The following is a 27,858-nucleotide window of genomic DNA, read 5'->3' as shown; positions in this document are numbered from 1 at the left end:
GAACCTCCCTACTTCTCAATTGCCCGAGAGGCCTAGTCAAGTCCAGACAGGTACGGAAATGGGCATTGGGGTTGCTGTGGGCTTCAGGGGGCTGGGGTGTTGAGAGGGTGCTGTAAATAACTGTAACTCCTTAGGCTGCACACACACACACACACACACACACACACACACACACACACACACACACACACACACACACACACACACACACACACACACACACACACACACACACACACACACACACACACACACACACACACACACACACACACACACACACACACACACACACACACACACCACAGAAAAGAGTGTCACACACATACACAGCAGAAAAGAGAGTCTCTTTGTCTGGTTGGACAAAAGGAATTGAAATCAGCGGACGGATTGTCACAGTCGCGTTACTTCCTCATTCTCTGGCCGCGAAATGAAATGAGAGCGGAAAGACACAAACACATTCCTCCGATCTGACACTCTCAGTCTGTTGTCGCTACGGGTCTGTGTTGTGCCGTAACTAAAAGGGAGTCTTTGGTGACGACAGTGGCTCTTATTTGCATACATTTGAGAGTCAAAACAGTGGCAGTTGTAGTGACTCTCCCTTCGCCGCCTTCTGATTTGAGGTGTTGTTGATTTATCAGGAATCACAATACAAAATCATATTCTCACAAAAACCTGCGCTGTCCTGGCGAGCTACAGAACATACCGGCTTTTGCTCCAACTCAGCAATGAAACACCGGATCCACGTCGTCAACGACAGCATTCATCAGTGCCTCGACGAGTTTGAATCACTCGTGTTAGTGCTGGGCTGAAACAAAAGCCTGCACATCTGTAGCTCTCCAGAACCAGGGTTGGAGTCCACTGCAGTAAATACTCTAGTTCTTGAGTCAGAATCTCCTGTCTTTAAGATAATTTTCCAACCCCCCCCCCCCCCCCCCCCTGTGCACTATGACACTTTGAAGCTCTTGACCCCTTAGCCAGAGGTCACAAGGCTTTTATCCCATTGCCATGGTGATATTTGACACCCCAACCCCCAACCCCCAACCCCCAACCCTATCGCTGACTGGGCCCTAACGGCAGACAAAGACGCTGGTGTTCATAGCAGCATCATTAAGACGTTAAAAGCTGATCTTGTCATGTTTTGTCTTAGATTGTCTTGTCATTATGCTTTCCCTTCTGTTCGTTTCCCCCTGCTGGTCTTATTAGGTTCGTTCCCTTTTTCTATCCCTCTCTCTCCCCCTCCCTCTCTCTCCTCTCTCTATCGTTCCGTTCCTGCTCCCAGCTGTTCCTATTCCCCTAATCATCATTTAGTCTTCCCACACCTGTTCCTTATCTTTTCCCCTGATTAGAGTCCCTATTTCTTCCCTTGTTTTCCGTTCCTGTCCTGTCGGATCCTTGTCTATTGTTCACCGTGCTGTGTCTATGTATTGCCCTGTCGTGTCGTGTTTCCCTCAGATGCTGCGTGGTGAGCAGGTGTCTGAGTCTGCTACGTTCAAGTGCCTTCCCGAGGCAACCTGCAGTTCTTGATCAAGTCTCCAGTCTGTTCTCGTCATTACGAGTAGTATTATGCCTTTTGTTTGTAAAGTAACTTTACTGGATTAAAAACTCTGTTTTCGCCAAGTCGCTTTTGGGTCCTCATTCACCTGCATAACAGAAGGATCCGACCAAGGAATGGACCCAGCGACTACAGATGCTCGTAACACTGCCGTCGAGATCCAAGGATCCATGCTCGGCAGACACGAGCAGGAATTGTCTGCTGCTCGCCATGCCGTGGAGAACCTGGCCGCTCAGGTTTCCGACCTCTCTGGACAGTTCCAGAGTCTTCGTCTCGTGCCACCTGTTACTTCCTGGCCTGCCGAGCCTCCGGAACCTAGGGTTAATAACCCACCTTGCTACTCCGGGCAGCCCACGGAGTGCCGCTCCTTTCTCACCCAGTGTGATATTGTGTTCTCTCTCCAACCCTACACATACTCTAGCGAGAGAGCTCGGGTTGCTTACGTCATTTCACTCCTTACTGGCCGGGCTCGAGAGTGGGGCACAGCTATCTGGGAGGCAAGGGCTGATTGTTCTAACAATTACCAGAACTTTAAAGAGGAGATGATTCGGGTTTTTGACCGTTCAGTTTTTGGTAGGGAGGCTTCTAGGGCCCTGGCTTCCCTATGCCAAGGTGATCGATCCATAACGGATTACTCTATAGAGTTTCGCACTCTTGCTGCCTCTAGTGACTGGAACGAGCCGGCGCTGCTCGCTCGTTTTCTGGAGGGACTCCACGCAGTGGTCAAAGATGAGATTCTCTCTCGGGAGGTTCCTTCCAGTGTGGACTCTTTGATTGCTCTCGCCATCCGCATAGAACGATGGGTAGATCTTCGTCACCAAGCTCGTGGAAGAGAGTTCGCGTCAACGGTGTTTCCCTGCTCCGCATCGCAACCATCTCCCTCCTCTGGCTCAGAGACTGAGCCCATGCAGCTGGGAGGTATTCGCATCTCGACCAAGGAGAGGGAACGGAGGATCACCAACCGCCTGTGCCTCTATTGCGGATTTGATGGACATTTTGTCAATTCATGTCCAGTAAAGGCCAGAGCTCATCAGTAAGCGGAGGGCTACTGGTGAGCGCTACTACTCAGGTCTCTTCATCTAGATCCTGTACTACTATGTCGGTCCATCTACGCTGGACCGGTTCGGGTGCTACATGCAGTGCCTTGATTGACTCTGGGGCTGAGGGTTGTTTCATGGACGAAGCATGGGCTCGGAAACATGACATTCCTTTCAGACAGTTAAACAAGCCTACGCCCATGTTTGCCTTAGATGGTAGTCATCTTCCCAGTATCAGATTTGAGACACTACCTTTAACTCTCACAGTATCTGGTAACCACAGTGAGACTATTTCTTTTTTGATTTTTCGTTCACCTTTTACACCTGTTGTTTTGGGTCATCCCTGGCTAGTATGTCATAATCCTTCTATTAATTGGTCTAGTAATTCTATCCTATCCTGGAACGTTTCTTGTCATGTGAAGTGTTTAATGTCTGCCATCCCTCCCATTTCTTCTGTCCCCACTTCTCAGGAGGAACCTGGCGATTTGACAGGAGTGCCGGAGGAATATCATGATCTGCGCATGGTCTTCAGTCGGTCCCGAGCCAACTCCCTTCCTCCTCACCGGTCGTATGATTGTAGTATTGATCTCCTTCCGGGGACCACTCCTCCTCGGGGTAGACTATACTCTCTGTCGGCTCCCGAACGTAAGGCTCTCGAGGATTATTTATCTGTGTCTCTTGACGCCGGTACCATAGTGCCTTCTTCCTCTCCGGCCGGGGCGGGGTTCTTTTTGTTAAGAAGAAGGACGGTACTCTGCGCCCCTGCGTGGATTATCGAGGGCTGAATGACATAACGGTTAAGAATCGTTATCCGCTTCCCCTTATGTCATCAGCCTTCGAGATTCTGCAGGGAGCCAGGTGCTTTACTAAGTTGGACCTTCATAACGCTTACCATCTCGTGCGCATCAGAGAGGGGGACGAGTGGAAAACGGCGTTTAACACTCCGTTAGGGCATTTTGAGTACCGGGTTCTGCCGTTTGGTCTCGCCAATGCGCCAGCTGTTTTTCAGGCATTAGTTAATGATGTTCTGAGAGACATGCTGAACATCTTTGTTTTTGTCTATCTTGACGATATCCTGATTTTTTCACCGTCACTCGAGATTCATGTTCAGCACGTTCGACGTGTTCTACAGCGCCTTTTAGAGAATTGTCTCTACGTAAAGGCTGAGAAGTGCTCTTTTCATGTCTCCTCCGTTACTTTTCTCGGTTCCGTTATTTCCGCTGAAGGCATTCAGATGGATTCCGCTAAGGTCCAAGCTGTCAGTGATTGGCCCGTTCCAAGGTCACGTGTCGAGTTGCAGCACTTTTTAGGTTTCGCTAATTTCTATCGGCGTTTCATTCGTAATTTCGGTCAAGTTGCTGCCCCTCTCACAGCTCTTACTTCTGTCAAGACGTGTTTTAAGTGGTCCGGTTCCGCCCAGGGAGCTTTTGATCTTCTAAAAGAACGTTTTACGTCCGCTCCTATCCTCGTTACTCCTGACGTCACTAGACAATTCATTGTCGAGGTTGACGCTTCAGAGGTAGGCGTGGGAGCCATTCTATCCCAGCGCTTCCAGTCTGACGATAAGGTTCATCCTTGCGCTTATTTTTCTCATCGCCTGTCGCCATCTGAGCGCAACTATGATGTGGGTAACCGTGAACTGCTCGCCATCCGCTTAGCCCTAGGCGAATGGCGACAGTGGTTGGAGGGGCGACCGTTCCTTTTGTCGTTTGGACAGACCATAAGAACCTTGAGTACATCCGTTCTGCCAAACGACTTAATGCCCGTCAAGCTCGTTGGGCGTTGTTTTTCGCTCGTTTCGAGTTTGTGATTTCTTACCGTCCGGGTAGCAAAAACACCAAGCCTGATGCCTTATCCCGTCTGTTTAGTTCTTCTGTGGCTTCTACTGATCCCGAGGGGATTCTTCCTTATGGGCGTGTTGTCGGGTTGACAGTCTGGGGAATTGAAAGACAGGTTAAGCAAGCACTCACGCACACTGCGTCGCCGCGCGCTTGTCCTAGTAACCTCCTTTTCGTTCCTGTTTCCACTCGTCTGGCTGTTCTTCAGTGGGCTCACTCTGCCAAGTTAGCTGGTCATCCCGGTGTTCGAGGCACTCTTGCGTCTATTCGCCAGCGCTTTTGGTGGCCGACTCAGGAGCGTGACACGCGCCGTTTCGTGGCTGCTTGTTCGGACTGCGCGCAGACTAAGTCGGGTAACTCTCCTCCTGCCGGTCGTCTCAGACCGCTCCCCATTCCTTCTCGACCATGGTCTCACATCGCCCTAGACTTCATTACCGGTCTGCCTTTGTCTGCGGGGAAGACTGTGATTCTTACGGTTGTCGATAGGTTCTCTAAGGCGGCACATTTCATTCCCTCGCTAAACTTCCTTCCGCTAAGGAGACGGCACAAATCATCATCGAGAATGTGTTCAGAATTCATGGCCTCCCGTTAGACGCCGTTTCAGACAGAGGTCCGCAATTCACGTCACAGTTTTGGAGGGAGTTCTGTCGTTTGATTGGTGCGTCCGTCAGTCTCTCTTCCGGGTTTCATCCCCAGTCTAACGGTCAAGCAGAGAGGGCCAATCAGACGATTGGTCGCATACTACGCAGCCTTTCTTTCAGAAACCCTGCGTCTTGGGCAGAACAGCTCCCCTGGGCAGAATACGCTCACAACTCGCTTCCTTCGTCTGCTACCGGGTTATCTCCGTTTCAGAGTAGTCTGGGTTACCAGCCTCCTCTGTTCTCATCCCAGCTTGCCGAGTCCAGCGTTCCCTCCGCTCAAGCGTTTGTCCAACGTTGTGAGCGCACCTGGGAGGAGGGTGAGGTCTGCACTTTGCCGTTACAGGGCACAGACTGTGAGAGCCGCCAATAAACGCAGGATTAAGAGTCCAAGGTATTGTTGCGGCCAGAGAGTGTGGCTTTCCACTCGTAACCTTCCTCTTACGACAGCTTCTCGTAAGTTGACTCCGCGGTTCATTGGTCCGTTCCGTGTCTCCCAGGTCGTCAATCCTGTCGCTGTGCGACTGCTTCTTCCGCGACATCTTCGTCGCGTCCATCCTGTCTTCCATGTCTCCTGTGTCAAGCCCTTTCTTCGCACCCCCGTTCGTCTTCCCTCCCCCCCTCCCGTCCTTGTCGAGAGCGCACCTATTTACAAGGTACGTAAGATCATGGACATGCGTTCTCGGGGGACGGGGTCACCAATACTTAGTGGATTGGGAGGGTTACGGTCCTGAGGAGAGGAGTTGGGTTCCGTCTCGGGACGTGCTGGACCGTTCACTTATTGATGATTTCCTCCGTTGCCGCCAGGATTCCTCCTCGAGTGCGCCAGGAGGCGCTCGGTGAGTGGGGGGGGTACTGTCATGTTTTGTCTTAGATTGTCTTGTCATTATGCTTTCCCTTCTGTTCGTTTCCCCCTGCTGGTCTTATTAGGTTCGTTCCCTTTTTCTATCCCTCTCTCTCCCCCTCCCTCTCTCTCCTCTCTCTATCGTTCCGTTCCTGCTCCCAGCTGTTCCTATTCCCCTAATCATCATTTAGTCTTCCCACACCTGTTCCTTATCTTTTCCCCTGATTAGAGTCCCTATTTCTTCCCTTGTTTTCCGTTCCTGTCCTGTCGGATCCTTGTCTATTGTTCACCGTGCTGTGTCTATGTATTGCCCTGTCGTGTCGTGTTTCCCTCAGATGCTGCGTGGTGAGCAGGTGTCTGAGTCTGCTACGTTCAAGTGCCTTCCCGAGGCAACCTGCAGTTCTTGATCAAGTCTCCAGTCTGTTCTCGTCATTACGAGTAGTATTATGCCTTTTGTTTGTAAAGTAACTTTACTGGATTAAAAACTCTGTTTTCGCCAAGTCGCTTTTGGGTCCTCATTCACCTGCATAACAGATCTGTTTTATAGGTCTCCAGTCCAGTGGTCTACCACAGCCCGTTACAACGCGGCCAACTAAGGAGCTGATGCGCTGCAACTACACCCACACACACCCACACACACAAGCAGGCTGCCACATGCAGACACGAACACACACACACTAGGCATAGTAAGATGCTTAGGTGTCAAATCCAACTCCCCATCTGCCCAAATCAGCTCCATTAACCCCCCAGTCATCTATTAAATTAGACTGATCTCATTTGAGACCCTGCGCCCCCCCCCCCCCCCACACACACACACACACACACACACACACACACACACACACACACACACACACACACACACACACACACACACACACACACACACACACACACACACACACACACACACACACACACACACACACACTTTACCCTGAAGCCACTTCAGCCCTGCTATATTATGCTAACACAGTTATCCACCACTTTCCATCTCTCCCAATTAATGCAAACCAAAACCAGTAACCACATTTATCAGACATTCCTTCAGGGGGGGGGCTTCTCCATATGTAGCCCCTACCCCCTCCCTCCTTTCCTTCCCCCAACCCTCCATCTCTCTGCATTTTTTCCCCAGAAAGGAGTGGAACACTCTTTAAGTGTTGTCGGGACTACCAACAGAGAAAGACTACTGGCACAAGTATTAATGCACTATTAACAAAATAACATCCCTGATAGATTAAAGTAAAAAATAAACTCTACACCGTTTTACACTACTGATTCTATGTCATACTATAAATACACACAACTGTAATGTCAGGACTCGGGCAACTCCAGAAGGCGTATTTTCTTCTGTTGAAGCCATTCTGTTGTTGATTTACTTCTGTGTTTACTACAGTGTTGTAACGATATGCATATTGTTAAAGTACAAAAGGGAAATAAATAAAAGTAAATATGAGTTGTAGTCACAATGGTTTTTGTTCCTTACCGCCTGCTTTATGATGACTCTATAGTTGGGGCTCTAGGTGACCCATAGGTCTGATTATAGGTCTTCAAATGTGGTTGTCTCTCTCTCTCTCTCTCTCTCTCTCTCTCTCTCTCTCTCTCTCTCTCTCTCTCTCTCTCTCTCTCTCTCTCTCTCTCTCTCTCTCTCTCTCTCTCTCTCTCTCTCTCTCTCTCTCTCTCTCTCTCTCTCTCTCTCTCTCTCTCTCTCTCTCTCTCTCTCTCTCTCTCTCTCTCTCTCTCTCTCTCTCTCTCTCTCTCTCTCTGTCTCATCAACAACAACCAATATGAAAAAGCTTTCTGGGGTTTCTCTAAGACCTTAATGAAAGGTGAAGGGCGGTGAGAAAGATATGAGCAGGGTGGTAGCGAGGCAAGGTCGAAAGGTCAAATGGGCCAGTGCATGGTGAGAAGAGGAGAGAGACTGGACGCTTTCATCCCTCACCACTGGGGGTTAGGAGGTGAGGGAGGAGAGGGGAAGAGGTGAGGGCTTAGCATGAGAGAAGGAGAGGAGGAGGGGAAACAGAGGTCAAACGATGGAAGAACAGGAAATCACTCACACCTGCAGATTGAGAGGAGTTATTAGCTGCAGTCTTACTTAGCTTTACCAACCCAACAAAGAAACAACATCAATGGGGTTCGACTCCTTCATACAGGAGCCCTTTTCGGTCTCACACACCCGTCCGCTCCCCCCCCCACACACACACACTCTATCTTAATAGTGTAATGCCTCCATCCATTTCCCGCTGTCAATTATCCACATTAAACCCCTCCCTCCTTCTCTCTCTCTCTCTCTCTCCCAGAAAGAGGTCAAACTGCTTCCCTGTAATTATCTATTTCCAAGGTCACAAGGACACAAATTCAACCATTTTGTAACTTGACCCAATGTAAGGACATCTCCCAATGATGCAGGGAAATGGTCTGTGTGTGTGTGTGTGTGTGTGCCTGCATGTGTGTCGTGTCCTACCTGTCAGCGTCTCCCTGGCCCGTGGAGGTGTTGCGTTGGATGGTCTCTCGTACCGCCGCCATGCCGTCAGGTAGACGGTTGAGTCGCCGCGTGTACAGACTCAGACCGCCGTCCGTCATGTAGCTGAGAACAGAAAAGGGCAAGGGTCAACATTAGGCAAGGTTTCCAAAGTCTAAGCTCACGTAAAAAAATAATAATAATAAATAACACGACAATTAGTTTCACATCCCTTTTGACAGTTGATCACGTCAGCTTTCAAGCCGGGAAGAAGGAGACAGAGCCTGGACCAACCCTTGGTCTAACACCCCAGAGAAAGCCGACAACTCCATCCCTTTCTGGGCTGGACAAACGAGACGGACGTTCCTTCCTGCTCGACATAAAATCAACAAGGAGAGGAAAGGACATCCATCTTGTTTTGTCCGTCCCAGGCACCCGTCTCCTCAATCAGGATGAAATGGCTGCTGGCCGACTGGACCGGGCACTAACTCCACACACACCGGGGCTCTGTGCACATGCACAGAAGAACAAAGAAACACACACCAGTGCAGCTAGACCAGTACTTCCCCTACAGTCCCTAGATGTTTTCCCTGGTGCATTTTGGCACTCTTTTTTTTTCCAGGTCTCGTTTTAGTCATTTTAACTCAAATATAATCAAATCTTAGTCACATTTTTGTCATCTGAATAACGATTTAGTGTGGTTATTGTCAAAATACAGAAAATAGCGGGCTATTTATTTTAGGCAACTAACCAGCCTTTCATTTTAGTAACGTAACATAAGTCCTGCTTCACTAAGCTTGTGATCCTAGCGCCAACAGTGCAGTAATATCTAACAGTTCACAACAGTTCCCGTGTGTATCAACAATGCTCTGCCACCCAAAGGACATCCAGCCAACTTGACATAACAGTGGGACGCACTGGTGTCAACATGGGCCAGCATCCATGTGGAACGCTTTCGACACCCCGTTGAGTCCACGCCCCGATGAATTGTGGCTGTTGGAGGGGTTGCAACTCAATGTTAGGAAGGTGTTCCTAATGTTTGGTAAACTCCGTGTAGGTACGACACTAAACCTTCCACACAACCACTGACTGTACACATACAGTACACCTCGTACATATACTAACTGTACAATACCAGGGAGTCAGAGCAGCGTAGCCTAGTGGTTAGAGTGTTGGACTAGTAACTGAAAGGTTGCAAGTTCAAATCCCAGAGCTGACAAGGTACAAATATGTCATTCTGCCGCCGAACAAGGCAGTTTAACCCACTGTTCCTAGGCCGTCATTGAAAATAAGAATTTGTTCTTAACTGACTTGCCTAGTTAAATAAAGGTAAAATAAATAAAAATAACCAATCCTGAGGAGTCACAGGAACTGAACCAACCAATGTGGTGTGAAAAATAGCCCTTTGCCTCTGTGCATAGACAGGCCATTGAAGACACAAACTGCAGAAGGAGCAAAGACACAGAATAACGCACAGAGATGCATTGTCAACGTCCCACTAAAGGCTCTATCAACACACTGCCCTGAACACTTAACGCTCTTGTTTTTTGTACGACCTTTCTACAACCTCTCTTTCACATATCTACAACTTCTCTATCACATATCTACAAGCTCTCTATCACATATCTACAAGCTCTCTAACACATATCTACAACTTCTCTATCACATATCTACAAGCTCTCTATCACATATCTACAAGCTCTCTAACACATATCTACAACTTCTCTATCACATATCTACAACCTCTCTATCACATATCTACAAGCTCTCTATCACATATCTACAAGCTCTCTATCACATATCTACAACTTCTCTTCAACCTCTATCACATATCTACAACTTCTCTATCACATATCTACAACTTCTCTATCACATATCTACAACTTCTCTAACACATATCTATAACCTCTCTATCACATATCTACAACTTCTCTATCACATATCTACAACTTCTCTATCACATATCTACAACTTCTCTATCACATATCTACAACTTCTCTATCACATATCTACAACTTCTCTATCACATATCTACAACTTCTCTATCACATATCTACAACTTCTCTATCACATATCTACAACTTCTCTATCACATATCTATAACCTCTCTATCACATATCTACAAGCTCTCTAACACATATCTACAACTTCTCTATCACATATCTATAACCTCTCTATCACATATCTACAACTTCTCTAACACATATCTACAACTTCTCTAACACATATCTACAACTTCTCTATCACATATCTACAACTCTCTAACACATATCTACAACTTCTCTATCACATATCTATAACCTCTCTATCACATATCTACAACTTCTCTAACACATATCTACAATATCTCTAACACATATCTACAACTTCTCTAACACATATCTACAACTTCTCTATCACATATCTACAACTTCTCTAACACATATCTACAACTTCTCTAACACATATCTACAACTTCTCTAACACATATCTACAACTTCTCTATCACATATCTACAACTTCTCTAACACATATCTACAAGCTCTCTATCACATATCTACAACTTCTCTATCACATATCTACAACTTCTCTAACACATATCTACAACTTCTCTATCACATATCTACAACTTCTCTAACACATATCTACAACTTCTCTAACACATATCTACAACTTCTCTATCACATATCTACAACTTCTCTAACACATATCTACAACTTCTCTATCACATATCTACAACTTCTCTAACACATATCTACAACTTCTCTAACACATATCTACAACTCTCTATCACATATCTACAACTTCTCTAACACATATCTACAACTTCTCTATCACATATCTACAAGCTCTCTAACACATATCTACAACTTCTCTAACACATATCTACAACTTCTCTAACACATATCTACAACTTCTCTAACACATATCTACAACTCTCTATCACATATCTACAAGCTCTCTAACACATATCTATAACTTCTCTTCAACCTCTCTATCACATATCTACAACTTCTCTTCAACCTCTCTATCACATATCTATAACCTCTCTATCACATATCTATAACCTCTCTATCACATATCTACAACTTCTCTATCACATATCTACAACTTCTCTATCACATATCTACAAGCTCTCTATCACATATCTACAACTTCTCTTCAACCTCTCTATCACATATCTACAAGCTCTCTATCACATATCTATAACCTCTCTATCACATATCTACAAGCTCTCTATCACATATCTACAACTTCTCTTCAACCTCTCTATCACATATCTACAACCTCTATCACATATCTACAACCTATCTATAACTTATCTTCAACCTCTCTATCACATATCTACAAGCTCTCTATCACATATCTACAACTTCTCTTTAACATCTCTATAACATATCTACAACCTCTATCACATATCTACAACTTCTCTTCAATCTCTCTATAACATATCTACAACCTCTCTATAACATATCTACAACCTCTCTATAACATATCTACAACCTCTATCACATATCTACAACCTCTATCACATATCTACAACCTCTATCACATATCTACAACTTCTCTACAACCACTCTATAACATATCTACAACCTTTCTATCACATATCTACAACCTCTATCACATAACTACAACTTCTCTTCAACCTCTCTATAACATATCTACAACCTCTATCACATATCTACAACTTCTCTTCAACCTCTCTATCACATATCTACAACCTCTCTATAACATATGTACAACCTCTCTATAACATATGTACAACCTCTCTATAACATATCTACAACCTCTCTATCACATATCTACAACCTCTCTATCACATATCTACAACCTCTCTATCACATATCTACAACCTCTATCACATATCTACAACCTCTCTATAACATATCTACAACCTCTCTATAACATATCTACAACCTCTATCACATATCTACAACCTCTATAACATATCTACAACCTCTCTATAACATATCTACAACCTCTCTATAACATATCTACAACCTCTATCACATATCTACAACCTCTATCACATATCTACAACTTCTCTTCAACCTCTCTATAACATATCTATAACCTCTATCACATATCTACAACTTCTCTTTAACATCTCTATAACATATCTACAACCTCTATCACATATCTACAACTTCTCTTCAATCTCTCTATAACATATCTACAACCGCTCTATAACATATCTACAACCTCTCTATAACATATCTACAACCTCTATCACATATCTACAACCTCTATCACATATCTACAACCTCTATCACATATCTACAACTTCTCTACAACCACTCTATAACATATCTACAACCTTTCTATCACATATCTACAACCTCTATCACATAACTACAACTTCTCTTCAACCTCTCTATAACATATCTACAACCTCTATCACATATCTACAACTTCTCTTCAATCTCTCTATCACATATCTACAACCTCTCTATAACATATGTACAACCTCTCTATAACATATGTACAACCTCTCTATAACATATCTACAACCTCTCTATCACATATCTACAACCTCTCTATCACATATCTACAACCTCTCTATCACATATCTACAACCTCTCTATCACATATCTACAACCTCTATCACATATCTACAACCTCTATCACATAACTACAACTTCTCTTCAACCTCTCTATAACATATCTACAACCTCTATCACATATCTACAACTTCTCTTCAACCTCTCTATCACATATCTACAACCTCTCTATAACATATGTACAACCTCTCTATAACATATGTACAACCTCTCTATAACATATCTACAACCTCTCTATCACATATCTACAACCTCTCTATCACATATCTACAACTCTCTATCACATATCTACAACCTCTATCACATATCTACAACCTCTCTATAACATATCTACAACCTCTCTATAACATATCTACCATCTCTATCACATATCTACAACCTCTATCACATATCTACAACCTCTCTATAACATATCTACAACCTCTCTATAACATATCTACAACCTCTATCACATATCTACAACTTCTCTTCAACCTCTCTATAACATATCTACAACCTCTATCACATATCTACAACTTCTCTTTAACATCTCTATAACATATCTACAACCTCTATCACATATCTACAACTTCTCTTCAATCTCTCTATAACATATCTACAACCTCTCTATCACATATCTACAACCTCTCTATCACATATCTACAACCTCTATCACATATCTACAACCTCTCTATAACATATCTACAACCTCTCTATAACATATCTACAACCTCTATCACATATCTACAACCTCTCTATAACATATCTACAACCTCTCTATAACATATCTACAACCTCTCTATAACATATCTACAACCTCTATCACATATCTACAACCTCTATCACATATCTACAACTTCTCTTCAACCTCTCTATAACATATCTATAACCTCTATCACATATCTACAACTTCTCTTTAACATCTCTATAACATATCTACAACCTCTATCACATATCTACAACTTCTCTTCAATCTCTCTATAACATATCTACAACCGCTCTATAACATATCTACAACCTCTCTATAACATATCTACAACCTCTATCACATATCTACAACCTCTATCACATATCTACAACCTCTATCACATATCTACAACTTCTCTACAACCACTCTATAACATATCTACAACCTTTCTATCACATATCTACAACCTCTATCACATAACTACAACTTCTCTTCAACCTCTCTATAACATATCTACAACCTCTATCACATATCTACAACTTCTCTTCAATCTCTCTATCACATATCTACAACCTCTCTATAACATATGTACAACCTCTCTATAACATATGTACAACCTCTCTATAACATATCTACAACCTCTCTATCACATATCTACAACCTCTCTATCACATATCTACAACCTCTCTATCACATATCTACAACCTCTCTCACATATCTACAACCTCTATCACATAACTACAACTTCTCTTCAACCTCTCTATAACATATCTACAACCTCTATCACATATCTACAACTTCTCTTCAACCTCTCTATCACATATCTACAACCTCTCTATAACATATGTACAACCTCTCTATAACATATGTACAACCTCTCTATAACATATCTACAACCTCTCTATCACATATCTACAACCTCTCTATCACATATCTACAACCTCTCTATCACATATCTACAACCTCTATCACATATCTACAACCTCTCTATAACATATCTACAACCTCTCTATAACATATCTACCATCTCTATCACATATCTACAACCTCTATCACATATCTACAACCTCTCTATAACATATCTACAACCTCTCTATAACATATCTACAACCTCTATCACATATCTACAACTTCTCTTCAACCTCTCTATAACATATCTACAACCTCTATCACATATCTACAACTTCTCTTTAACATCTCTATAACATATCTACAACCTCTATCACATATCTACAACTTCGGATTACTCTTCAATCTCTCTATAACATATCTACAACCTCTCTATAACATATCTACAACCTCTCTATAACATATCTACAACCTCTATCACATATCTACAACCTCTATCACATATCTACAACCTCTATCACATATCTACAACTTCTCTACAACCACTCTATAACATATCTACAACCTTTCTATCACATATCTACAACCTCTATCACATAACTACAACTTCTCTTCAACCTCTCTATAACATATCTACAACCTCTATCACATATCTACAACTTCTCTTCAACCTCTCTATCACATATCTACAACCTCTCTATAACATATGTACAACCTCTCTATAACATATGTACAACCTCTCTATAACATATCTACAACCTCTCTATCACATATCTACAACCTCTCTATCACATATCTACAACCTCTCTATCACATATCTACAACTTCTCTCACATATCTACAACCTCTATCACATATCTACAACCTCTATCACATATCTACAACCTCTATCACATATCTACAACTTCTCTTCAACCTCTCTATAACATATCTACAACATCTATGACATATCTACAACTTCTTTTCAACCTCTCTATCACATATCTACAACCTCTCTATCACATATCTACAACCTCTCTATAACATATCTACAACCTCTCTATAACATATCTACAACCTCTCTATAACATATCTACAACCTCTATCACATATCTACAACCTCTATCACATATCTACAACTTCTCTTCAACCTCTCTATAACATATCTACAACCTCTCTATAACATATCTACAACCTCTATCACATATCTACAACCTCTATCACATATCTACAACTTCTCTTCAACCTCTCTATAACATATCTACAACATCTATGACATATCTACAACTTCTTTTCAACCTCTCTATCACATATCTACAACCTCTCTATCACATATCTACAACCTCTCTATAACATATCTACAACCTCTATATCACATATCTACAACCTCTATCACATATCTACAACTTCTCTTCAACCTCTCTATAACATATCTACAACCTCTCTATAACATATCTACAACCTCTATCACATATCTACAACTTCTCTTCAACCTCTCTATAACATATCTACAACCTCTCTATCACATATCTACAACCTCTCTATCACATATCTACAACCTCTCTATCACATATCTACAACCCCTCTATCACATATCTACAACTTCTCTTCAACCTCTCTATCACATATCTACAACCTCTCTATCACATATCTACAACCTCTCTATCACATATCTACAACTTCTCTATCACATATCTACAACCTCTCTATCACATATCTACAACCTCTCTATCACATATCTACAACCTCTCTACAACATATCTACAACCTCTCTACAACATATCTACAACCTCTCTACAACCTATCTATCACATATCTACAACCTCTCTACAACTTCTCTATACCTTCTCTACATCCTCTCTATAACATATCTACAACCGCTCATAATACCAGTCTCTTCCAAGCCACCTGTCCCCTTTGCCCTTTTCAGAGACATACAGAGGTGAGACACTGTATGAGGCGAACAGGTGAACAAGAAGGCGGAGGATGACGACGATACTGTAATTGGCCAGGTCTCTTACTTCGTACACCAATAACTACCATAGGAAGTGGTTCAATCTAATAACAGCCACACAGAGGGGCGTTGTCTCCTACTCTTGTACAGTATGTCCGCTCAGAAGCATTTTGTCATTCCATAAACATCTCTAGAATAACCTGGTATCTATGGACTTTACTGCAGAAAGGTAGTCGGCGACATCGGCGCAAACATTTGAGCTTCACCTCTCATGATATATACGGCTACTGACCGGGGTTCTGCTCAAATTGCATTTCAATTAACTCAATTCCGGAAAGGAATTCCCGATGCCTAAACCAAAAAGGACCCATTTGTTGTGTGTGAGGGCTTTACGCCCTGAGTTCCCACCCAGTGGGACAATAAATAGACCCTAACTCTGCAACTGGCGACAGCAGAAGTGCCACTCTCACTAAAAACCAGGTAATGGCAACGTCGAGGTGCTACATGCTCAGCAACTCAGGACGAGATCTCAGAGTCACACACACACACACACACACACACACACACACACACACACACACACACACACACACACACACACACACACACACACACACACACACACACACACACACACACACACACACACACACACACACACACACACACACACCTTTATCCCCACTCATCTAACTTTCTGGTTCACCCACCATTGGGACCTACCTTTTCGCCTCGCACATCTTTAATGACGGGCGTCCAACCTCAAACAAACGTGTCCAGGTGAGTTAAGATCCCCCCCTCGATAAAGATCAGAATGTGTGTGAGTGTGTGTTTCAAATATTATATGTAGAAACAGTGTAACTGGCATACATATACTCTGCCTTATTTGTCTTGCGTGTGTGTGTGTAATGACTATACACTTAGACCTAAGTGTGTGCATAAGTATGTCTCTCGCGCACGCCTGTGTGTGTGTGTGTGTATGTGTGTGTATAAGTATCTGTGAATATGCCATATGTGTGCTTCTAGTGTGTGTCCCTCGGTGGGTGCTCAGTGTTGGTATGCAGGCTTCTTCTGTTAACTCCTCATGCTCCCACTCACTGAGAGCTCTGCCTCTGCCTGGCTGTCTGCTTACTAAAGAGCACCAGGTGGATAGGGGTGAAGAGGGGAGGGGGTAAGGTTTAGAAGAGGAGGGGTCCAAAGAGAACACCACACCCCCAAGCCAGTCAGAGCGAGAGGTGAGGGGAGTTGGACCGGGGGGGGGGGCGGTATCTCCAGGGGCCAGAGAAGCCGAAAGGGTAAGAGAGGGGGAGGGGTGGGGGTGGGTGTACAGTGCTGGCTGAGGTACTTCATTCTCACGCAGAGTGATCAGGAGGCTCATACATCCCATTGTCGTGTCCGGAGCTTCCAGAAAGCACTTCACTGAAAGCACGACATCAGGCACACTTCACATACCCAGGTTAGAAGCCACAGCATGAACCGAGGATCAAAACACCTCCGGTCTTCATAGCTGTTTCACCACCAGGTGCTAACCTCTCACTTTCAACCAATTCAAAATATTAGATATATCTTTTTTTTTTACTCCTCCACATAAATATAATATATTATAAAAACACCTTTACACAACTGGAATGAGATAACGAACGACAAATGTAAGTCGACCTGTAAGTACAACTAGATAGATTACTATATCGTAAACATTTATGAAAACAACATTTGGATTTTTCTGGTCTTAATTCAAGGTTAGGCAAAAGGTTAGGTTTAAAATCTGATTTAAGAAGATACATTTTATTAAAAGGCCGTGTTTGTGACCTTGCCACTTGCACAGATAATGTGTAGGTGGGCGTGGAATCCCACTGCCAACTCATCCTCTATGGTCAAACCTATAACACGTGCTTTAATCAGTTAGCTGCTAACGCAACCTAGCATTGGTGGTTAACCATTCAAGGCCAGGGGAGGAGACTAAGCTATCAGTGTCTGTTTTAAATGGTTAAGACACAGGGAGGCTCCACCATATCACCACACACACACACACACACACACACACACACACACACACACACACACACACACACACACACACACACACACACACACACACACACACACACACACACACACACACACACACACACACACACACACACAACCCCCCAGGCTACAGGCGTAATCTGGTCACTTGAATAAGGGCTCATTTCGACCATCAATCACCCTGTTCCGAGGCCGAGACCACACACACACACGCCCTCCTGTGCCTATAGTTCATCCTCAGAGCCTTTGTGTGTTTCCTTTATATCCACTATATCATCATAATTCTCTCACACGGCCAGGCTAGTGGTACAGAACATGATACCGGATCTAAACTCTGTACAGCACTTGATCACTCATCTCTCTACACTAAGGCACCACTTTGGCTGGCGTCCCAGCCAATCCCTAAGTATAGCTGTAGGAGATCATACTGCACTAGCAGGGGAATGGTTGGGGCCTTCACCTGCCCAGGTGTGTGTGTTTTCATTTTGATTTGATTTGAATCTCTTTAATCCCCATTTGGACTAATCTTCCAAGAGTCCTTAAACATTCAAATACAATTTATAATACAAACACACTTTCACATATAACACACTATTACAAACATACATAATACACTAGCATAATGACCCAATAAATACTCAATCTAAAAAATATTGATTAATCATCTCCTATAGTCCCACAACATTTCTATATGCTATATTTTGTCACGCCCTGGTCGTAATATATTGTGTTTGTCTTCATTTATTTGGTCAGGCCAGGGTGTGACATGGGTTTATTGGGGTGTGTTTTGTCTTGGGGTTTTGTGGGGTGTTGTGGGTGATTGTTCCTGTCTTTGTGTTTGCACCAGATAGGACTGTTTCGGTTTTCATGATTTCATTTCATTATTTTTGTAGTTTCTGCATGTATAGTTTTTCCTTCATTAAAATATATCATGAATCATCATCACACTGCATTTTGGTCCGATCCTTGTTCCACCTCTTCGTCAGAGGAGGAGATAGAAGAGAGCCGTTACATATTTAAATTGTTTTAAAATAATGTTTACATTTTTATTGAAAGGTCTCTAGTTTGCTCAGTTCATTTATTCAATTTCTGTATTGCTCTAAATCGAAATTTTATTTTGTCTATATCTCTTTTCTGTCTGGATAACGCATAGATGGTGGACAATCTATTCCTAGTATTTACGGAATGTCTGTCTCTTACCAACTGAATACCATTGTGAATAGAACTTGGCTGTTTTAAATGATGAATATTATAAAATAAGATAAGCATGTTTTTTTCAATTATCTTGTCGATTGATGACCAACCAAGAACATTGCGCATGACTGCAACAGAAGAACCATATCTCCACCTTAAAACAATTGTTGCTGCTTTGTTCTGTGCATTCTGCAGCCTCCTAACTTCACTTGATGATGCATTTCCCCAGACCACAGAACAGTAGTTCACCTGACTCTCAATTAATGCTTGTGTTATTTGCCTTAGAATTTGTCCTGGTAAATATTTAGCTATCCTTCAGATTATGCATGCTGTTTTTATATATATATATATATATATATATATATTTTACATAGATCAGTTATTTGAGACGACCATGATCATGATTGGTTTTCTTGGTGTTTAAAACAAGTTTGTTTTGGCAAACCCACTTCCTGATATTCTCCAAATATCCTTGTAAAGCCTGCTGTACCTGTTGAACCGATTGTCTTGCTGCATAAATTGTAGTATCATCTGCAAATATAGTAGATAGAGTTTCAACCAAGGCATAGGGAAGGTCGTTGGTATATATTAAGTAAAGAAGTGGCCCAAGGCAGCTGCCCTGCGGTATACCATAGTTTAACACATTAGGGGAAGAAAATGAACCATTGATATAGGTGGACTGTTTCCTGTCAGTTAGATATGACTGTACCCAATTCAATGCTACCTCCTTAAAACCATAATGCCTTAATTTTGTCAAAATGATTTCATGATCCACTAAATCAAATGTGTGTGTGTATGTGTCTGTGCATGTGTCTGTGCATGTGTGTGTGTATGTGTCTGTGCATGGTTTGAAATAGGTTATCTGATTGTGTCAGGGGGAGCACTTAACCCCACCCCTTTCAGAGCAGGTGACTCTGCGGAAGTGAAATGGAGCGAGAGAAACTTGCTGCTTTTTTGGTTCATACAACCTTCGATTCCATCATCTTAAAAACATAAATAATATGTATTTTTTATACATGGTGGGGTCGTGTCTGTGTCGGGTCGAGGACCAAAACACTTTGTGATCTAAAGAAGGCTATTTTCCTTCCTCTTGAGACTTTGAGGAGTGTAGTAAGGATGTTTTTTGTTGCTTTTTGATGTTTGACTATACAGTATTCAGATATCCGTTCTTAGCTACTCATAGGTCCCTTTTTATCTAGTACATATCTTTCTGTTCCCCACGAAGCTGCATTCAAAAATGTATACATAGTCTACTGCCTTGTTTCTTAGTCTCACGCTCTCATTTTGGCCGTTCACCCTCCTGATTCTGTTATCCACAGCAGAGTTGGCTCCCAGTGTGTAAATTCATATGATAATAATAACAGCATTGGTTTAAATTGCAGAGTATGACAGCCAAGGTATGCAGGGGGCCTGTTACAACATGGACCCTGACTTCAACATGGGCACTGACTAGAAAACAAACAGGTTATGAGGTTCAACTCTACTGGATTGAACTCACAGAGCGAAGCTTCAAGTATCCAGACCCCTTCCCCTTTTTCACATTTTTGTTACATTACAGCCTTATTCTAAAATTGATTCAATTGTTTTTTTCCCTCGTCAATCTACACAAAATACCCCATAATGACAAAGCGAAGACAGGTTTTTCGAAATTTTAGCAAATTTACTAAAAAAAGAAAACTGAAAACCTTATTTACATAAGTATTCAGACCCTTTGCTATGAGACTCAAAATTGAGCTCAGGTGCATCCTGTTTCCATTGATCACCTTTGAGATGTTTCTACAACTTGACTGGAGTCCACCTGCGGTAAATTCAATTGATTGGACATGATTTGGAAAGGCACAGACCTGTCTATGTAAGGTCCCACAGTTGACAGTGAATGTCAGAGCAAAAACCAAGCCATGAGGTCAAAGGAATTGTCCGTAGAGCCCCGACACAGGAGGTCTGGGGATTGGATACCAAAAACATTTTTGCAGCATTGAAGGTCCCCAAGAACACAGTGGCCTCCATCATTCTTAAATGGAAGACGTTTGGAACCACCAAGACTCTTCATAGAGCTGGCCGCCCGGCCAAACTGAGCAATTGGGGGAGAAGGGCCTTGGTCAGGGAGGTGACCAAGAACCCGATGGTCACTCTGACAGAGCTCCAGAGTTCCTCTGTGGATATGGGAGAACCTTCCAGAAGGACAACCATCTCTGCAGCACTCCACCAATCAGGCCTTTATGGTAGAGTGGCCAGACGGAAGCCACTCTTCATTAAAAGGCATATGACAGCTGCTCCAGAGCACAAAACCTGCTCCAGAGCACTCAGGACCTCAGACCGGGGCGAAGGTTCACCTTCCAACAAGAACACCCTAAGCACACAGCCAAGACAACGCAGGAGTGGCTTCGGGACAAGTCTCTGAATGTCCTTGAGTGGCCCAACCAGAGCCCGGACTTGATCCCGATCGAACATCTCTGGAGAGACCTGAAAATAGCTGTGCAGTGACAATCCCCATCCAACTTGACAGAGCTTGAGAGGATCTGCAGAGAAGAATGGCAGAAACTCCCCAAATACAGGTGTGCCAAGAAGACTCGAGGCTGGAATCGCTGCCAAAGATGCTTCAACAAAGTACAGAGTAAAGGGTCTACATACTTATGTAAATGTGATATTTCAGTTTTATTTGATTTATAAAACGTGCAAAAAAAATCATTAAACCTGTTTTGCTTTGTCAATATGGAGTATTGAGTGTATGTTGATGAGGGGGAAAAAACTATTTAATACACTTTTGAATAAAGCTGTAACGTAACAAAATGTGGAAAAAGTCAAGGAGTCTGAATACTTTCCGAATGCACTGTATACCATCTCAAAAAGCGATTACAGAATGTCTTCTCACGACAAGTCCTCTCACAACAACATGAACAACTGTATTTTTCCCTTCATGCCACATTACTATCGGCTGTACCATGTTCACATTTTTACACTTGGGGGAGATTACAAATACACTGGTGCCCTCTTGTGACATGACAGCCACTTACAATAGATTGATTCCCAAGCCTATGAGAAAGTGCACAAAACCAGCCAAACCAGCCCCAAAAGGGATGAGTTGCAATTTGCAAAATACATTTTTTTTTAACCCTGTCATCATATGCTAGTTCTCTCAGAATACTCACCCACTGGTGACATCATCAGGGCGCGCTGCGTTCTTGCTCAGCACATCCCCGTCACTCATGTAGCCCGTCACCTCCATGGCGATGCCCTCCAGGTCAATATCCTCCCCTCTCCCCCCCAGATCCATACCGAGGGCACCTCCCCGCCCCGCCAGCTGTCTCCGCAGGGGGCCAGGGTACAGGTAGCGGCCCCCCTGCCCTCCTCCTCCTCCCGAGGCACGACCCCCGTAGCCGTTCCCCGTGGAGGGTGCGTCCCCCGCCTGCAGGCGGGGGCTGGATTGGCCCAGTCGCCATGATGACAGGGAGGGCCGGGAGGAAGTCAGGCTGAGGATGCTCCGCCCACTCCCGCCGCCGCCGCTGATCTCCGTGGTGACGTTGCTATCAAAGGTCGTCTCCAAGGTGCTGGGGGAGGGAGGGGGGAAGGGGGAGGGGGGAGGGAGGGGGAGAAGCGGGAAAAAAGACTGAGCGTAAGGCTAGACATTAGCTCAGCAGTATTGAACTGGACTAGACAGTGGGTAAGACCTCTCTAACTGTGCGAAAAGGAGAGAGCAAGCCGCAGGGAGAGAGACTGGGTCAGGAGCTTGAATCAAAATCCAAAGACAAAACCACCGCTCCATCCAGCCACTACTGGTTCAAAGACACTGACACTCTCATACAGGGGGTAGATAGATCATGCTGAAAGAACCAGACACAAGACGCAGTCTAGTGGGTTTTGGAGAACAAGCCCTCCATTACATACACACTAGAATAGAGCATCAGACAGACAAGCCTCAAACCGCAAAAGTTCATCCAACTTCGTCCTTTATTCTATTTCTATCTGGCAACCCTGGAGGCCGGGACACATCTCCAGTGTCAAGACTCGTGAGTTATTAGTGACACTACATGGCCACTAGGTGGCAGTCACGTCCCACTTAAAACGCTCTCCAGCTTCAAAATTAGACCTTTGTCCTGGGTGGACCACCCATTAATAACACGACCGCTATTTAAAGCAGACGTGCTAACTCACTTTACCGTGTACATTAACAGACTCTTTTTTTCTTTGGATAAAACTCTGCTAAATAGCATATATTATTCACAAGAGAAAGTGTTATGGATCATTTGCTAAGAATAGATTTATTGTGTTCACTATTGTAGTCTCTCTGTCTATGAATTGTGTATTTCATGTCTTAACGGATGTCAGTGGAACTTCTCGGGCACAGAAATAGAATGTGGAATTGAAACTGGCATCTGTTTGGCTACTTGGCTGGACATTGTCCATTCTCATTTGCAGGAGATTCATACCTGTGTGTGATCTGAGTCCCCCGTAGACTGGACATGGTCTCTTCCAGGTTCTGGCGGAGGTCTGCAATGTTTTTAACAGTCCGCAGCCGCCGTGTCTCTGGATCTTCTTCTATACGGAACAAACATTGTACCTGAGCACATAGGCACTAACGGTGCGCGGATCAACTGTCAGTTCACCCACACCCGCCCGCTATTGCTAATAACCCATCAGCAACCACCAGACTATATGTGATAGAGTCCAAATCTGAGGCTCACACCGGACCCGCTAATATAGAAGACGCGCTGTTAAGCTACAGTCAGAGTCAACTCCGACGTCCTTTGTGCCTCCATGGATACACGTTAACTTTTTCTCCCCGTTCCTAAAAAAACATTTGGCAATTGGAGTGTAGGCTATTTGACGCGCGCACAGTTAGGCTCCTAAATCTTAGGCTTAGACACTAATGCTAGATAGCCTACAATAATGAAAGAAAAACCTCAATGTAGCCTATTGATATGAATGATATTTTTATAGATTTTTTTAAGGTGTCGTTTTAACTTTATTCAACCCGCCCGCCACCTGCCCGTCATCAACACAATATTTGCATGACCCTAAACTCGCCGGCTCCGTGGATATAACCGAGGGGACTGCGGGCTATGAGTCAACCTGCGCTTCACTAATGGACACAACAAAACCCACAACTGAATTGAGTGTGCATGAGCCAGGAAGGTATGTTTCCCATCAGATAGAATCAACCCACAGTCGGATTCATGTGCTGTTCTCCTCCAACTAAAGATCTCACCCAATCAAAAATAACCCCCTAAAAATGGCCCATGTAACTTCTGTACAGTGCAGACACATAATCAATCGCCCATCAGCTCCTACAGACAGAACTAGTCGATGGCCTACCTGAAAGGTCCTCAATGGACGGCTGGCTGGCTTTAAAGGGGGTGTTTTCTCCGCCCCTTCCTCCTGACCCTGCCTCTGTCGCCATGATACCGTCCACGTCCGTTTGTGACCTAGATGACGGGGAAATTCCGAGCAAACGGCTTGCAGAGTCCCACTAACGATCAGTGACTAATGACTTATGGTCCTTTCAGACTTTCTCGGGATACTATTACAGATTCATAAAGGATTGACAAATGTTAAAGTTGACAGTTTTATCAGTCCAAAGTATATGTATCACTCACCTGTACATGAAGGGTGCTACGGTGGCTGTGTTGGGGTGGCTGTGGTGCTGCTGGGGCTGAGGTAGCTGGACGCTGACCGTGTTGCAGGCTGTGCTCTGTGTAGCGCCACCACTACCACCTTCCACCACCGGGGCGGCGCTGTGGCCCTGTTGTGAGGCCTTGCCCTCTGTAGAAGCCAGACTAGAGGTAGAGCTAGAGTGCCTGCTGTCCCTGTCTCGGTCTCTGTCCAGGTGTCCGCGTTGCAGGACAAGACCCCCTCCCAACCGCATGCTCCGGGGACGCTCCCCACCCTCCTTCCCCCCTGCCGAGGGCGCCTTCCCCCCTACCCCTGAGGTTTTACCCCCTGGCTTTGGTATGCCGCTGTGTGCAGGGACAGAACTCTCCTTCTTGGCCACTTTGCTCCCTTTGGGTATGAAACTGGAGATTTTAGAAGTTCTCTTATTGGAGGAGGGTTCTGTTTCCATTGCGACACTGGTAGTCGCTTCCTCCTTAGGCTCCTCCCCCCTGAGTTCCATCCTCTCGGTGGCGATGTGTTTCCCCGCCTCTTTCACTCTTTCCCTCTCTTTCTCCTTCTCCTTCCCCCTCTCCTTCTCCTTCTCCTTCTCTTTCTCCTTCTCCTTCTCCAGTCCTTTCACTGAGCTCTTTTTAGAAGTCATAGCTCTGCTGAACGTGCGCTGAGCGATTCCCCTCAGTGCGATCTTGGGGCTGCTGGTTGTTGTGGCGACGGTAGGGACAAGGGCAGAAGCACCACCGTGGGTCGTCCCGTTACCTGTCCCGTTGACGCCGGGCCGGGTGTTCCCCTCTGCCTCCCCTAGGGAGTCGGTGTTGGACCCTGCTTCTGCCCTCTCTACTTCACCAGCCCCGAGCTGCCGGGCGGGGGCACCGCTGTCCGCCTGAGCTCCCTGAGTGCTGGAGGACGAGGACTTAGATCCGCCTTTACTGTTAAACAGCTTGAGCTTCTCCAGCATCGACTTCTGTTGGATGACTTTTGGTGGGGGCTCGGTGGACGAGGAGGCCTTTGTGGAGGCATCCTTCTCCTGCTTGACAGAGAGCATGGCTGAGGAGGAGGTGTGCTTGGAGCTCACAGACTTACTCCTCCAGGGCTTGCTGCTGGAGTTGGGGTGGGGGATGGCCGAGGAAGAGGAGGATGGAGGGACAGGAGCCGAGGTAGAGACGCTGTTGGCGGAAGTGTTGATGGTCACCGGGGACGACGGAGCATGTTCAGTCATTACCGGAGTCTGTGAAGTCATGTCCTCGGACGGTTCTGTGAGGAAGAGGAGAGGATGAAGAGGTGGAAGGGATGAAAAAAAGGGATGAGAGGAGGAAGTGAGAAGCGGATAACCGAGAGGAGAGGAGAATAGGAGCGAGATGGGGATGAGGAGATGAGAGGAGGAAGTGAGAAGCGGATAAACAAGAGGAGAGGAGAATAGGAGCGAGAGGGGATGAGGAGATGAGAGGAGGAAGTGAGAAGCGGATAAACAAGAGGAGAGGAGAATAGGAGCGAGAGGGGATGAGGAGATGAGAGGAGGAAGATAAACGAGAGGAGAATAGGAGCGGATAAACAAGAGGAGAGGAGAATAGGAGCGAGAGGGGGGGAGAGGAGATGAGAGGAGGAAGTGGATAAACGAGAGGAGAATAGGAGCGAGAGGGGATGAGGAGATGAGAGGAGGAAGTGAGAAGCGGATAAACAAGAGGAGAGGAGAATAGGAGCGAGAGGGGATGAGGAGATGAGAGGAGGAAGTGAGAAGCGGATAAACAAGAGAGAGGAGAATAGGAGCGAGAGGGGATGAGGAGATGAGAGGAGATGAGAGGATAAAGGAGGAGAATGAGAGAGGGGCGGATAAACGAGAGGAGATAGGAGCGAGAGGGGATGAGGAGATGAGAGGAGGAAGTGAGAAGCGGATAAAGAGGAGAATAGGAGCGAGAGGGGGATAAGGAAGTGAGAAGTGGATAAACGAGAGGAGAATAGGAGAGGGGATGAGGAGATGAGAGGAGGAAGGAGCGGATAAACGAGAGGAGAATAGGAGTGAGAGGGGATTAAGAGATGAGAGGAGGAAGTGAGAAGCGGATAAACGAGAGGAGAATAGGAGCGAGAGGGGATGAGGAGATGAGAGGAGGAAGTGAGAAGCGGATAAACGAGAGGAGAATAGGAGCGAGAGGGGATGAGGAGATGAGAGGAGGAAGTGAGAAGTGGATAAACGAGAGAAGAGTAGAATAGCAGATTAGGAGATGAGAGGAGTGACGAAGAAGAAGATGAAGAGAAGGGAGAAAGCAGGAGTGGGAGAGAGGATAAGGAGAGGGGAAAGGCAAGAAATAAGAGATGGTTAGATAGAGCAATCCTCATAGACCCCACACCAACTGTCCATATAAGGTCTTGCCCTGTGGAAATCTTGAGTTAGCCTGTGTTGACACAGTCTAAACTTGTCATTACTTAACGCTAGCGAGCACGACACTCAGATAACTATTAGAAACCTTGGACACTAACAACGAGAGTGCCCATCAAAAACTGTTTATAAAAACAATGAGGGAAAGCCCTTTAAAGTTTGACCTAGGAATTTTAGCTGAGATAGAACACTGCTACCAACTCCCTTGGGAGGTTTGGACTTCTATGGACTGGTTCTGGTTCATTATCTTCCAATTCACAGTCAGACTCTATCCCAAGTCTGTATTCTGAAC

At 44.6% G+C, this 27,858-nt stretch overlaps 1 protein-coding gene across 14 annotated transcripts in view; it reads right to left on the bottom strand.

Annotated features, from left to right (window-relative positions):
• The window catches only part of LOC124033942 (neuron navigator 2-like), a 145,841-nt gene that overhangs the window by 54,088 nt on the left and 63,895 nt on the right, over positions 1-27,858 (bottom strand). For all 14 annotated transcript variants that reach the window (XM_046346445.1, XM_046346448.1, XM_046346447.1 and 11 more), the window contains 5 exons: positions 25,183-26,446; positions 24,902-25,011; positions 24,016-24,124; positions 22,738-23,136; positions 8,377-8,499 (listed from right to left, as the gene is read on the bottom strand). In XM_046346445.1, the coding sequence (XP_046202401.1) occupies positions 8,377-8,499; positions 22,738-23,136; positions 24,016-24,124; positions 24,902-25,011; positions 25,183-26,446 (2,005 nt within the window). The remainder of the gene's footprint in view (positions 1-8,376; positions 8,500-22,737; positions 23,137-24,015; positions 24,125-24,901; positions 25,012-25,182; positions 26,447-27,858) is intronic.

The sequence above is a fragment of the Oncorhynchus gorbuscha genome, linkage group LG04 (assembly GCF_021184085.1).
Source record: "Oncorhynchus gorbuscha isolate QuinsamMale2020 ecotype Even-year linkage group LG04, OgorEven_v1.0, whole genome shotgun sequence".
NCBI lineage: Eukaryota > Metazoa > Chordata > Actinopteri > Salmoniformes > Salmonidae > Oncorhynchus > Oncorhynchus gorbuscha.
This window is presented reverse-complemented; position numbering and strand designations above follow the sequence as displayed.